At 39.1% G+C, this 13,962-nt stretch overlaps 3 protein-coding genes and 1 pseudogene across 9 annotated transcripts in view; 1 reads left to right on the forward strand and 3 right to left on the reverse strand.

The window, feature by feature from the left end:
* The window catches only part of LOC138047096 (uncharacterized), a 30,441-nt gene extending 30,026 nt beyond the window's left edge, over positions 1 to 415 (reverse strand). The window contains exon 1 of one of the 2 annotated variants that reach the window (XM_068893806.1): positions 69 to 415. In XM_068893806.1, the coding sequence (XP_068749907.1) occupies positions 69 to 324 (256 nt within the window). In that variant the 5' untranslated portion in view covers positions 325 to 415. The remainder of the gene's footprint in view (positions 1 to 68) is intronic. The other variant, XM_068893807.1, reaches the window with a different exon arrangement.
* A 2,198-nt stretch (positions 416 to 2,613) lies between these two features.
* LOC138047098 (ubiquitin-conjugating enzyme E2 D4-like) lies at positions 2,614 to 7,942 on the reverse strand. 6 transcript variants are annotated; one of them, XR_011131776.1, is made up of 8 exons: positions 7,729 to 7,937; positions 7,351 to 7,389; positions 6,137 to 6,203; positions 5,572 to 5,696; positions 4,702 to 4,732; positions 4,123 to 4,150; positions 3,235 to 3,850; positions 2,614 to 2,658 (listed from the first exon to the last, which is right to left on the reverse strand). XR_011131776.1 is itself a non-coding variant. In XM_068893808.1 (7 exons), the coding sequence occupies exons 3-7, from the start codon at positions 6,163 to 6,165 to the stop codon at positions 3,602 to 3,604; spliced, it is 462 nt and encodes a 153-aa protein (XP_068749909.1). In that variant the 5' UTR covers positions 6,166 to 6,203; positions 7,351 to 7,389; positions 7,729 to 7,942; the 3' UTR covers positions 2,614 to 3,601. The 6 variants fall into 6 exon arrangements, 4 of the variants coding, with proteins under 4 accessions (XP_068749909.1, XP_068749914.1, XP_068749911.1 ...); XR_011131777.1 differs by lacking the exons at positions 7,351 to 7,389; positions 7,729 to 7,937 and adding an exon at positions 6,376 to 6,515; XM_068893808.1 differs by having other exon boundaries at positions 2,614 to 3,850; positions 7,729 to 7,942.
* LOC138047097 (uncharacterized) lies at positions 7,327 to 12,908 on the forward strand (annotated as a pseudogene).
* A 527-nt stretch (positions 12,909 to 13,435) lies between these two features.
* On the reverse strand, positions 13,436 to 13,894 carry LOC138046753 (bis(5'-adenosyl)-triphosphatase-like). Its single transcript, XM_068893341.1, has one exon. The coding sequence runs from the start codon at positions 13,892 to 13,894 to the stop codon at positions 13,436 to 13,438; it is 459 nt and encodes a 152-aa protein (XP_068749442.1).
* Between the last annotated feature and the right edge of the window lie 68 nt (positions 13,895 to 13,962).

Genomic DNA, 13,962 nt, shown 5'->3' on the forward strand with positions numbered 1-13,962 from the left:
CTGAGGAAAATTACTTTAGTGCATTAAGTATTACAAAACCCAGGCAAAACCATTGATTAATTAATAACCTGAATCCTTCCTCATAGTTTCCGGACTAGTTGAAAATATTTGTCCGCCAACATTGAGTTTCAGTGTTTTGGGGAAATTGACGTGTTTAAGCTTCTTTGCCACGGCATCGAAAGCCTCCATTTCCTTGCGAAGTTTCAAAGTCTCACAACTCAGAATGTCAAAGACTTCTTTAATGTGGCCGTTAACCGCTTCTACGGCCCTTTCTCTGTCTGAAGCGAAATCTTTCTCCTCCACCTCCCGCGGTGATGATGCCATGTTTTTCTGGAAAAAGAAACTTTCTGTATAACACAAACATTCACTGTCGCATAAGGTGTGCCGGCAATGCGCCAGATAGTTTAAGTATAGTATTCAAGTAGGGCAGTATGAGCTTGTGGGCTCCTGATAAAGGTCTATTTTTCTATTGGCTAAACTCCCTTTTTTTCCGTACGCTCATTGGCCCAAGCTTGACATTTTAGATCAGCTGATGCAACCCGTTCGATGATATCATCGTGTAATTTTAGGCTTGGTGTTTCAGTCTCAGTCTTTTTTCGTTTTTCTTAAGCTTTTTTTTTTTCCGCGTGGGTTAGCCCACTTCTTTCTTCGCTTCGACAGTCTGGGTAATATAACTTTCAAATGGTGCTACTTTCGATTTTTTCGTTTAGTGTGTTTTGGCTTTCCGCGGCCAGCAATGATGCGCACGCGAAACTCAAAAACCAAAAACGCGGCTGACTTTCATTGATTTCGCGAGAGAGTTCCGCGATATAAAAAAAGACAAATTGATTACAACACTGTCAAACATCACCGATCAAAATTACATCAGAAGTAAACTGGATAGGAGTTAAATCATTTTTAAACCGTTATTCCATGGTTTATAAAAATCATAAAAGTACTTGAACTCTCATTGTTCTCAATCTCATTAATAATTCATAAGCCAAAAACAAAAGAAATCACTACCTTGAAGGAAGTTTGGATACAGTGTGGTCTAAATTAGCATAAAATTTCGCCAACTTTGATTCCAAGTATTTCTTAAAATACTGATTCCTTTGACAAGCAATATCAAACACTCGAAAGAGTGTTTCATCAGATATTCAACTACCTCGAAATCGGTTAAAAAAACTCCGCCTTCGGCCTCGTTTTTCAACTCGCTTCTCGGTGTTGGGATTTCCGATGAAACACTCCTTCTCGTGTTTGATATATTACCAACATTTTATTGCCCCATTTAGTACAAATGCTGGACATTGATAACATTTTGGGCCTTTTTATTTTATGTTCTGGTTCAAGCTATCCCAAGGGGATTTTTTGCCTTTACTTTCAAAAGGCCGTCACTGAATTTTTGTGTTCAGAAATGGGTAAAAAACACAAACTACCAAATAGACAAGGGTATTGCCGAAGCTTCCAGCGTTTGGGTATAAGGGCAATCGTCATTTAAGGTAATTCCTTATTATTGCATTGCGCATCCCTACTGCGCACGATTTTCGCGTCATTAGCGCGCGCACATGAGCACGTGCGCGTAAAAAAAGAAAGAGATTTCCCTCAAACTAAGCCCGATAGCGAAAATAAATGCTCCTTTTCTCTCAAACGAGCACGGTGACCCCCCCCCCCCCCCCTTTTTTTTTTTTCAGGTATTTGCTAAGAACAATCTAATAAAGAACATGTTTGAAGAAGAAAAAAAGTTTGATAGTAGAAAATGAATTTTTTTTGAAAACAGTTCTGTACTGGGTGTATTTTAGCCAAGGCGAGGACTTCAAGCTAACCACGGAACGGTCCCAAAAAGTGCACTATTCCTACAACCAGGAAATCAAAAACGGCGTAAATGAAGCAATACTGCTTATGTGAATAAAAGAAGCTTTATTTTCAAAATAAAATTTTGTATCTTCTAAGTAACCAAGACTTAATTCTGTATGAAGATGATTCGAATTTTTAACGCGCAATCAGTAAAAATGCCCCATTTTAAAAGCCTGCTGACGCGTAAACAAGCACGGTGACCCCATTTTTTTATTGCGTTTTTTAATGTTCATATCATGAATGTTAATTATGCCAAGTTTCCAAAAAAGATTGATAGTAGAACAATTTCAAGGGAATTACCTTAAGCTGATGGCGTGTCTGGCATTCATGAGGCGAATCCAGGCTTTTTTCGTGGGCCTGGGAGAGTGGTCTTTCCAAATTGAACTTTTAAAAATATATAAATGTTAGAACAATGCCGTATCTACAGAATTGCTTTTGTAATACACTTCATTATGTAAAAGACCACCAAAATGACCGGCACTTTGCCAGGGGAACATTCTGCCTTTTTACGAAAGGGTCATGAAGGAAAGAAGACAATTAAGCTCCTCTGAAAACCAGCCTCTCCAAACAGTTACATGGGCATTCGAGACGCTTATCACGCTCGGGAATGAGAGTTTTCTTAATGAAAACTTTTTTTTAACCAATAAAATGCATAGTTACACATCTTAAATAAAAAGAAGAAGAAAACTAAGTTGGCTACTATTTAAAAGAACTCAGGCTAGTTTCCTGTCTAGTCTGCCCTTTGTCGCGTGGATGTCATGACAAATGGGGCATTGGTTATATCTTCAGGAAAGCACCTATATTTTGCGATATATTTATTTGCCACTTGTAACGAGAACGGAATCAAGTAGATCAGACATGGGCATACATGGGCATGCATTACACTTGAATTAACAGCATTTTTTTAATGGATTATACAAGGATTTTCAGTAGAACTTTTCATGAAGTTCATTACACCATCATACTTCGTCGGTTTGTACGGACAACTATCTACGTGTTAATTTTGTTACAAATGAAAAGGAAATTGGATGCAGAGGAGAGTAAAACAACTTGTTTTCTTCATTAAAAAGTATTAATTAACAGTACAGGGATTAAAAGTAACAAATTAATTTTATTTCTATCAATTTAAAACATTATTTCGAACGAGTGTAAGTCAGTTCTCCTGTGAAAGAAGACTAGGCACATCCATTGGTCTTGTACATGAACTCGACGACAAACTTTGGGCGAGACAGGAAAATCCTTAATCAAATGCAAAAGAATATGAGGTAAGAAAGCGAAACCCTGTGCCCCACGATAATTATTTGCAATCTTCTTCAGATCGCGCCCGCGCTACGAAGGTTATTTTTCTCTGCTGTTACCATGACTGCGCGGTCTACTTTCACACCAACTGACCAATAAGGCGTCGTCTTTGAAATGACTACGCAACCACACATTTTAAATGATTTTCATCGGGTTAGGACCAAATAGGGTAGGATCTCATGGATATATACCCACCACGAGTCCCATAGGTCAAACCTCGTCAAACTCTCATTTTACAGATTAAGTTTCTAAGCGCCTATTTTACGGATTACCATTTTACTCTCATATGCCTCATTATTAGCACTGAGCACTATTTAGTTCTAAAAATTAATTTAGAATGATTAGTATTAGAATTATGGTTTGTGTATACCCATGAGATACTTGTGGCCAAATATAGAGGCTTCGCTTTCGTACCCTCTTGTCAAACGCTAAAAATTCCACTCCTCGGCCAGACTTCCACTTCATAATTTTATCGAGCATTCGCTGCACTTTTCCGGGCTTTTTCATTGTAAACTGCTCTTGTGTGATTATAAGCCTCCAGTAGGTCTTGACCAGCGTAGTTCTCTGGTTCAGGTTTGATCAGCAAAGAAAATACCGCACTCAACACATCTCGCACGCAACGGGTTGGCAGCCAGTTCTCCTCATTCAGAAATCCCAGACATACATTCCCTGCTGTAGGGCTCACATTTAGGTGATAAATTGGAGTCAGGAAACGAACCTGTGATCAAAATTAAAATGAGATATTTGATTTGTCCGTTTCAACAATTTGATGATTGCTTAGTTACCTGGCTTTTGACTAAAAGCAACAGCAGGACTTTTCTGTATTTTTGTCCCAACTAGTCGCGTTTTAATAAATCTGACCGGCACGGTCCTTTAAAAACACACACGCGCTTTTAGGTATTACTTAAGAGTTGGAGAAGAACCTCTCATAATCTTGAACTTCGCTGGACTAATGATTTGATCATTGCAGTAAAATGAATGTTGACTTACCGTAGGAGGTCCAAGGGGATACGTTTCACTTGATGGAGAAAGGCATTTAGTCAAGGATCGGACTGAAACATTTCAACGGAGCTTTGGAAAGGAAGCTTTCGATTTGAAATCAAGTCAACACACGTTTCAATTAGTGTTGAGTCATATAAATCGGTTTGACTATAATACCCCAACAATACAAGTACGGTAAGTAAGTAAGTAAGTAAGTAAATAAGTAAGTAAACTTTATTTCTGTGTCAGGATATAAAACTAGCCGAAGGAATAAATCCTTCCACTAATAGGGGACACAAAAAGAAAAATAAATAAAATTCATTTAAAAATTTACAAGTAATTTTACATAATAAAAGCAGAACTATGTACAAGAATAATTAAAAATCGCAAAGGCAGCAATTACAACGCTCATTCTTTAAGAATTGACTCAAGTCGCGCTTACGCATTTGTGTGATAAACGTCTTTAGCGATTGACCGTGAATGGTAGATGGCTCCAAAGTTTTGGCCCGAGGCATCTTTTGGAGTGCTTCCCGTAGGCAATGGTGGAAAAACAAACAATACAAACATCAACGCTAAATAAAAGGATACGGTAGATAAACTTGGACTTTAAATCTTCCTCCTGAAAAAATAAACTGAACACTGTTAGGCTCCAATCTGTCCTGTGGCAAACTTACACCACGAAATACAGGAAGTAAATAATTGTAATAAAACTTATCTACCTCTTAAGTGACTTAGAGCTTCAGTATCATTCAATGGGGATAATACAAATCGAGATTAAAGGTAACTTCGGTTTTTGACAGGAGAAATCTGGAGTGCCCGCCACAGTTAATTTGGACTCGGAGCTGGGGCCCGTTTCTCGAGAGTCCCGAAAACTTTTCGGGCCCAAAAAGCCATTTGTGAAACTGCCAAGCACTTGTTTTGGAAAGGCGATCTTTCAAACTGTTTTCAAGCTAACTAAAAGAAACATGTCTGTGAAGTATGATGACTTAAATCCTCTACGTTCTTGAGCTACAAAGGGAATTGTGACACCCGAAAATGGCCCGTAAAGTTTCGGGACTTTCGAGAAACGGGCGCCTGGAGAGAAGGAAGCCTCTATCGGGCGATTTAAAAACTCGTGTTCCAAACAATATTTCAGTTTACCAGGAACATTTTAGCAATTAACCTCACAAACACGAGAAAACTGTTGCATAAAATCACCTTTTTTCTTTTCGCATTCCTATTGAGAGTTTTAAGCTACTCTGAATTAAAGAGGTTGCAGATTCTTTAAGAAGCGAAATCTCTCCTGTAAATGGCATCGACGCTTATATGTAGGACCGGAATTTCTACTGCGCAAGGGTGAAGACTTTTGTAACAGCGAACCATTTGTAAAAGCATTTTTCGTCTTCCCTGAGCTGTACTGAAGCCATTACTTTACAAACAACTTTTTTAAGCGGTTGAATATTACTGTCAGTTAATGACCTTTGTAAGGAGAATCATCTGGTCCTGGTACTATTGCTTCCCATATTTGAAGACTGTCTGACGGAATGCTGACTTCAATTCCATGAGGTTTTAAGGATTGCAGCTGGCTAAGTTCTTTTTGTACCCTTTGTCATGTTACAAAAAGAAAAGTAGGAAAGTCAAAGATGAATGGATTTGAAAGCGTTTACCTGCAAATACATGCTTCGCAAGGCCGTCACTCCTGAACCCGAGAAAGAAAAATCATAATCCGTCTAAGAAACTTCAGTATTAGAGCATTTTATCGGTATATAATTTATCTGATCTACAAATTCAGCAATGTCTCTTGCATTTATGAGCAACAAGACTGAGACCAGTATAACACTATAAATAGAAATAAACTGTAATAAAATTTAAGACGTTCTTTCCTTCCGTTCTTAAAAACGTTTACCTGCACATCGATTGCAACAATTCAGAACTACAATTCAGTATTCTCCTTTCCTTTCTAGAATCGATTGTGTCTGGTTGAATAGGTGCAAACTGAAACCTAAAACTTGCAACAGGACAGTGTTAACTTTGTATTTCTCACCTGGAAATGTAATCTCTTCGTAAACTCATTGTGTCCTGAAAATAGCTTGCAGTTGGCAAATTTCGATCTGGAGTAAAATCAAAGAAATATCTTAAAATGATAAAGTTATATTACTCGAAGGAATTTTACAGCAATTCTGGGAAAAGCCCATGGCCAGGGAAAGTCCGTTTCATTTGTGATGCAAATCGATCTTCCTAGCTGTTTATTATTGTCTAATTGGTAAGAAGCTCGTCATTCACATTTTCAACTCAAACGTCGAGCGCTTTTTGCGTCCTCTTGGTGAGTCTTGACTTTATCTTCCAAGTTTTTGATGAAACGAAACCGACATCAAAAAGGAACTGATTTCATAGTTTGTCAAACAATGCATATGCCAAAATTGTGTTCGCCAAATGATTTACGCCTCATGAGAACTTCCGAGGGAAAACCCCCGTTCCGAGAAAGATGATGTCAGTCTCATCTGAGATCGCCTTCATAGGCTTTTTGAGCTCACACTTCAGCTGAACAGTTAAGTCTTGCGCTCAATTAAAAATCACTTAAAACCTCATAAGCTTCATTTAAGAATATGAAGAAGTTGTTTTGTCAAAATTGATGTACGCTTCAGGACACTTCGAGGTAAACCCCCTCTTTATTTTTATGACTTCCTCTCTTGATTCCAAGAAAGATGACATCACGCTCATTTACCATCGCCAGTTTTGACTTTTAGTCGCACACTTCAGCCAACCAATAAGAGTATTTACGTAAATTGAAATGCATTTTAGATCTCGTAGGTCCAATTTAAGAATATTCGTCTTTCTAAATGCTTAAAAGTTCAGTTTTTTGGGGGAATCCCCTGGACTAAGCCGTCCTGTAGTGGCCTGTAAACAACGATTTAAAAAAGTGTCTTAAAGACTAAAAGAAATTTTCGAGGTAAACCGTTTCTCAAAGACCGATTTCTATTAATTTTAAAGTTCTATACACAAAGCTGTAGTCAGACTGAAACAAGCAACGTCATTTTCGTGACAGAACAAATCAGGGAAATGTCCCAGGCATCACGTGTTGTCATACAAAGATAATTAATTAAAACTGTAAACGGGTTGTTTTCGATTTCACTTCGGGGTGAGCTTTGAAAGGTTAGTCGTCTGAGAGGTCTGTCTGTTGATGATTTAAAAACATCGTTTTGATTGTTGTTTTTCTTTTTCCTGCGTCGATAGAATTGACCCAGAAATTATCCTCACCTCAGTCTTTTCCACTTCCGACTCTGATCTCGATGGCACCTAAGGGACAAATTCAAGTTTTTGTGCATGGCTTACAAGGAGGGATTACTACAGTTAACATTGACAAGGTGGGGCTAGATTTAGTCTACTATCGCACTTCCAAGTCGAATGGACACGTGCATGAGCTGCTTTCACTATTGTATGAAGTTCTGAGAAAACCGATGCAATTTTCTACGAAGGTCATTGTTAATGTTGGTCATCAGAAGTTGAGCGTCTCGATCTTTGTAAATCACAAATAGACAAGGTTGATGGAAAGTTAATAAAGAGTTGTTTTTGACCTTTTTCAGGATGCCACTGTGAAAGAATTTTTCACGTTGCTGTCTCAAAAGAATGGCATACCTGTAGATAAAATGCGTGCAGTCTACACGACAAAGCAACTTGAGATTGGTAAACGCCTGTCTGACTATGGTATGCAAAATGAATCCAATGTGTTCCTTGTCTTACGACTGATGGGTGCTCAAGTCAAGATTCAAGCATTCCCCCGGAGAAAGTGCTGGATGATGGGGTGGAACTGTCTGATGCTCCGGATATGATCACGTGGGACGATGATCCTGAGAACAAGAGAGCAAAGATGCCTTGCGGGCATGCTATAAGTATGGGAATTGGGCACGCGGCGTTTTTGAGCCACGGACAGACACCGGAAGTGAGCTTTACCCCTCCCCCCCCTCCGGGGGTAATTCCTTTTAATGGACTAAAGGGGATGTACCGCTGGATGTGATCGCATTTTCACGACTGAATTGACTATAGTAGGGTTGCATTTTCAATAGAGTTACTAGAATGGGGTCGCAAGTTGTCGGGATTTTGGGAGTAAGAAAATTTTGGCTAGATTCGCGGTAAAAAAAGTTCTTACAGAAGGAACTGTAGCCTTGTTGATTTAATATTTACTAGTGGTATTACATTCCGTTTTGAAATTACAATATATAAGGTTTATGAATAAACAGAAAGTGACTAAGTTGGGGTCGCTAAAATTACATTCACCCTTAAGGAGGCTCGCAATAGTTTCTCCTTTTTTCAAACAAATAAACATATTTTGTTTTTAGATACAGTTAAGGTAATCATATCAAGACAAAATTTGGCCAGGGTTTTAAGTACCCATAATAGATTTTTCACATCACATTTTTCTCCAAAATGCCGTTTCCATGGCAACGATATAAGGCATTTCCTTGAGCCTTAAAATCAACTTATGTTGTCTTTTTTGAAAAAACGGGACGGTGAAATTTTCCCATTCAGCGTTACCAGATAATGTTAGAAATAATCTCTAAAATATTTAAAATTCAACAAAATCTGTAGGTCAGTTTTTCAGAAAAATAAGTTTTTTTGAAATGTGTGGCTAATTTTTTTTTTCACCTACAGAATTTTTTTAAATTTGAAAGACAAACGTTTTAAATTAATCTAAGCTAACATGCAAAAAATGAAAAAAGTTCACCGTCCGGAAGCAGAGATATAAGCGAGTAAAGTTGCAAAATCAGGAAAAATGAGGGGGTTACAAGATCGGCATTTACGCATGCGTCACCCACTCATTCGAGTGCACGCGCGAGTGAAGCTACAGGCCAACACAAACGGATTTAAGTGACCATGAAACCGTTTGTGTACAATTTTCGTTGTTTTCGTGAATAGGAGATGTCTATATATATCCCATATGTATAGGAATTAGAAGAAAGGTGAGCGAAACTGGCGGTATTTGTTTATTTCTGGTGACCCATGCCATTTTGAATCGTGAGCTGACGCGAGCAGCTTTTAGAATTGCGTGTGTGGCTTACGCGCGCGCGCTCAGCTGAAAACCCTTTCGAGCCTCCTTAAGTGACCAAGATGGGGTCTACAATTGGCCATAAAATAGACTATAAAGGGGTAGGGGATCTGAGAGGCCAGCGGCACATACCCAGCGAAAATTGACCCAAGTACCCCCACCCTGCGGTTTACCTCTTTGACTTGTCTTCATACAATCACATGTGTATTTCTGAGCATCGCTTCTCTAGAAGTTAAGTTTCAAAATCTGTGAGAGACCTAGCATGCAATATGTTCAATTCCGGCTGCGGTTCCTGGCTCAAAAAAGTTGCCTGCTTTAAGCTCCCTGTTCTTAACTTTATGTAACATTGCTAACAATTTCTTTTAAAACTGAAGGTTAAAAAGGTAGCACCATTCGTCATAAATTTATGTTGAAGTTGACAAAACCATAAAATACCATATCCAAAGAAAATGTCCTATGTCCTCGCTAAAAAAAGTCATAAAATATTCGCGGATGGGTCGATTTCTCTGAGATTTGAAAGAGTGATTGCTAAAGAATAGAGAAAGGATATTTGTTACTAGTAAAAATTCTTGTGTTTTGCACGAGAATGCGACGAAGAGGTTAAATGCAACGCTTCTTACGCGGCGTAAGTGGTGTTTATGTTGTCTTTGACAGAATATTAAATTATAAAACAATTCTACTGAAAAATAATCTTTATTTTCAGCGTTTAGTTAAACATAAAAGATGCAACTCTTAGCGAGAAATAATATTTTATGTCACTATTTTGGGAAAAAAAACTTGAATTCGCGGGAAATTTATTGGGTAGAAAATGAGCTTTAGGAGGGAGGGCGTATATGAGCCTAAACGCGAAGGAATCCCAAATATACCACTATCGGTTTTCAGGGAAGTGCGGGGGTGCAAGATCAGGTGGTTACAAGAAAACAGCTGTAAATCGTCCGGTCTTAACTGTATTTCAGGTAATCCTCCGATCTTCGGTTGATACTGACAACCAACTTACTCCCATTCTTTTACCTTCAGCTCCAGAGTCTTTAACAGCCTACTGTCGCAGTATTTTGGACGCAGGTCGCTCTCGATTTCTGTGCCCATATATAAGCGAAGATCAACCTCCGGTTTATTGTGGTGTGGAATGGGATTACATAGACGTCAGGCGCCTCGCTGTATTGACTGAGGAAGAAATTGCTGAGTTTGAGAAGAAAGTCTCAAGAAATTACTTAATCAAGGCCATGGGAATCCAAGAGTGCCCAAAATGCAACTCATTGGTTGAGCGTATCAACAAGAAGGACATCAGAGTTGTGTGTCCATTGTGCACTAAAAATGAAAAAGCGCCGTACGAATTTTGTTGGCATTGTCTCCATAAGTGGAAGAATACTTCAGACACCTCTAAATGTGGTATGTTTTGGTCCGTTCTTATACCTTGCAAGATTATGAAAATGTACGCGAGTGTAACCCACATAACCCACATCGCACAGGTCATATTGAAACCTATAAACAACACACTGTTGATTTACAACTGGTGGCTTTGTTTCTCAGTTTCACATCGAGTTCTCGATCAATTTTCTGGCCACAAACACAGGCTGGATGGTGGTGTTTTAAAGCTTAGATCCTTAAGTTGTTTCCTCACGATATCTGCTGAGATTTGGTCTTTAAGTGGTAAGATTACTCGGCTTAACAAATGCAGAAACAAATTTGTCTGTTTAGTGTATGAAATGCGTTTTAAAAGAGCCTTAAAGCGAAATCTTAACGTGCAATCGGACTCCATTCGTGCGACAGTATTTTCATAATCTTCACACCCTAGCATATGCCAATTCTTCGCGCCAAATATTGCTTTAACTTCTGTAATTTTCATGATCTGTTTACAAGGTGTTCAGCACTCCCAGCTAGGTAGATAGTGAGGGAAACTCCCAGCCAGCCGACTAACCTCGTGAATGACCGCTCGCCAAACCGGTCAAAACAGGCTTTTATCTCAACATGCGATAAGTTTAACCAGCGGTAAGCTTCTCGTGAACGAGTTCTCCTCCAGTTTCTGTTCTCATCCAACCAACACGGATTTAAACGTTAAAAATATTTAGAATGTCCCAGTGAAAACTTGCCAGCCAGTTGAATTTCCCCTGCGGAACAGGCGCTATCCGCTGGACAAATCACTATCCACGGGATAACGCATTTACTTTTGTTGGTGTTTATCCGCTGGATAGTGATTTACCCAGTGGATAGCGGTATTCATCGTCTGAACAACCGGGGCCAGATATTTTGTGGAACACCTTCATTGGGTTCCCCTGTGTGTACCACCATAAAGGGTTTGCCTTGCCCAGTTAGTGTAATGTTTAGATTACCACTAAACCTGCTTGGAACAAGTTGGCCCAATTTATTGAGTAGTGAAGTAGGAGCTGCTCTAAAAAACTAATCGGGAGCTTAAGCACGCGCGTTTTTGAGACCCGGACGACAACCGGAAGAGAACATTTGGCGCGCTAGGACAGTGGTGTTTCCCAGATTTTTATACTGATCATCTCTAATGGCGAAAAGATACTTGGCAATGTAAATGTGGTTGTGTGAAGACAAGTTAAAAATGAAAACAGCTCACTTCCGGTTGGCGTCCGCGTCTCAAACACGCGCATGCTTAAGCTCCCTAATATAACTTAGGCTCCCCGACGAAAAGTCACAGTAGTTAAAGGGACTATGTCACGTTCTTTTGGGGTGTTCAGGGGAAATCTTCAGTTCATCCCGACTTTAAAACTCGAAAATTGTAATATGGAATTCCTTTACATGTATTGATAAAATCATCGTTACATTACAAACAAGATGATTCTGAGCAAAATGGCCTTTATCCAGGCGTTTTTCCATAAACTTGAAAAACGTCGGGCCGACCTTTTTCAAGATTACCCAAATGCAATCGGTTCAATCTTGTCCATTTGTGTCCATCCATCGTTCTCTTTCCTTTTGTTGTATTTCTTTTATGTTGTTCAACGGTTTTAAGTAGTTATTGCCATGTTTCATTCTACTTTTTAGGCATTTTGGGTGTCATGAAATTACCGTTATTTTGCATGACATAGCCCCTTTAAGAACCTGTCCATAGAGAATGAAGCCTTGTCTTTCTTTCTCGTAATTATTAATAAGTAGCGTTTTGTCACTTTCTTAAAGGGAATTCCGATTGTTCTGCCGAGGACAGACGCCTCAAGATTTTACGAAATTGTCCACGCAAGACCATTGTCGGAGTTGTTGGTTGCCCTTCCCTCCGTGCATGCTTAAATTGTGGCATCCTAATTGAACATGTGCGCGCTTGTAAGCACATGCGCTGTCGATGTGGAAAGGAATTCTGTTTCATCTGCTTGAAACCTAAAGAAGGATCTTCGTGGAAATGTGGCAGTTTTAATGAAGCTTGCACTATTGCAACAGTGCAAACAAAAATACCAGGAGATAACTAGGATTCACAAAACAACGAAGTGACTAATTTCATTTGCTATTGGTCTGTTAACCAGACCACTATGTATGACAGTAAAGAAAACTTGTAGCTTTGTCATGTTTAGCATTTGGCCAAACAAGGTGCCACAATGTAGTTTTCTGCTCGGTCAATTTGTTTAAAAAATACATATCATCGCTCAGTGCAAAATTTTTCAACAAGTTTTACAGACTTAAATTTAGCGTTAATTAAGCGATTGGTACAATTTTAAACTACTTTACTGGCAACTGTCTCGCAAAGTACAATACATTTCAAGACAAATTATGCCGGTCCAATAGAAATAAAATAGCCAAATAAACTTTACTGTTTTTAGGGAAACCCTGGCATTTGTTGGAGAGGTTTTTGAGAAGGGAAGATAGAAGATAAACATTATCCGCAGCTAGACAAAGTCAAATGAAAACTTTCTGCAGTACATTTTGCGCATTAGTGATTACAAATATTTCATCCAAAGAAAACTGTGCACGCTTTTTACAGGATACCACTAAGCTAAGTAAAAGCTAGATCTCTTCACTAAAGCAACCTAGATGGTGATTTTCGATTACAATTTCGCTTTCGTCACGTTTATCTTTTGCGACGTTTTACAGATGCAAATGTTCCTTCTTGCCTATATCGTGTTGAAGAAGGTACCACAAGCCTTTGAACATACAGAGCATGTGCAATTTTAGTAGGACATGCTATTGCTCTTTCCCTTGCTGCATGTTTGGACCCCCTGAAAATATCCATTTTACTATATTTCAGCCAGTAGGAGTCCAGTAGGTCTACTGCCAACCAACCCCATCCCACCCAACGCACGACAAACAATCCACACCTCATGATTGACCTTCTCTAAATTTGCACAACAACCTTCAAAATAAGCCCGCGAGATAACTTGCTTCTTTTTCCATCTCCTCGTTAGTCCTGAACGCTTTACTTTCCAAGCCTTCTTTCTGTTTATCGTGTTCCTCTAAAGCCTTATAAATATCGTCATTTTGTTTGAAATCTCCTCTCTTTCGTGGCAAAACATGGACGTGGACATGTTCAACTGTCTGCCCTGCATCAGGTCCATCTTGAATCGCAATAGAAAGCGAGGTGGCGTCGTACGCTTTCTCAATAACACGTGCGATCTTCTGGGTTGAAGTAAACAAATCTGCAACTTCCTCTTCTGTTAATTCACAAAACCTTTCGACAATTCGAACAGGTGACACAAGTACATGTCCTGGGAGAACAGGTTTTATGTTCACAAAGGCAAACGATAACTTAGACCGAAAAAATATCACAGAGGGCTCCAAAATGATCCGACCAAAATTAAAGCCACGGGAAGCCATATTGGAAACGGAAACTAAAAGGACGTTGGGGTCTGGACATGAGATTAGTCAATGCACATAAATTCTGA

Source organism: Montipora capricornis, chromosome 4 (genome assembly GCF_036669925.1).
Source record: "Montipora capricornis isolate CH-2021 chromosome 4, ASM3666992v2, whole genome shotgun sequence".
NCBI classification, from domain to species: Eukaryota; Metazoa; Cnidaria; class Anthozoa; order Scleractinia; family Acroporidae; genus Montipora; species Montipora capricornis.

Coding starts and splice junctions, on each gene's coding strand:
- LOC138047098 (XM_068893808.1), bottom strand. CDS start 6,165: ATGAGTTTACGAAGAGATTACATTTCCAG. Junction 4,733..5,571: donor AGATGATTCTCCTTACAAAG/GTCATTAACTGA, acceptor TTATTTTTTCAG/GAGGAAGATTTAAAGTCCAA. Junction 4,151..4,701: donor AAAGTCCAAGTTTATCTACC/GTATCCTTTTAT, acceptor TTCTCCATCAAG/TGAAACGTATCCCCTTGGAC.
- LOC138046753 (XM_068893341.1), bottom strand. CDS start 13,894: ATGGCTTCCCGTGGCTTTAATTTTGGTCGGATCATTTTGGAGCCCTCT.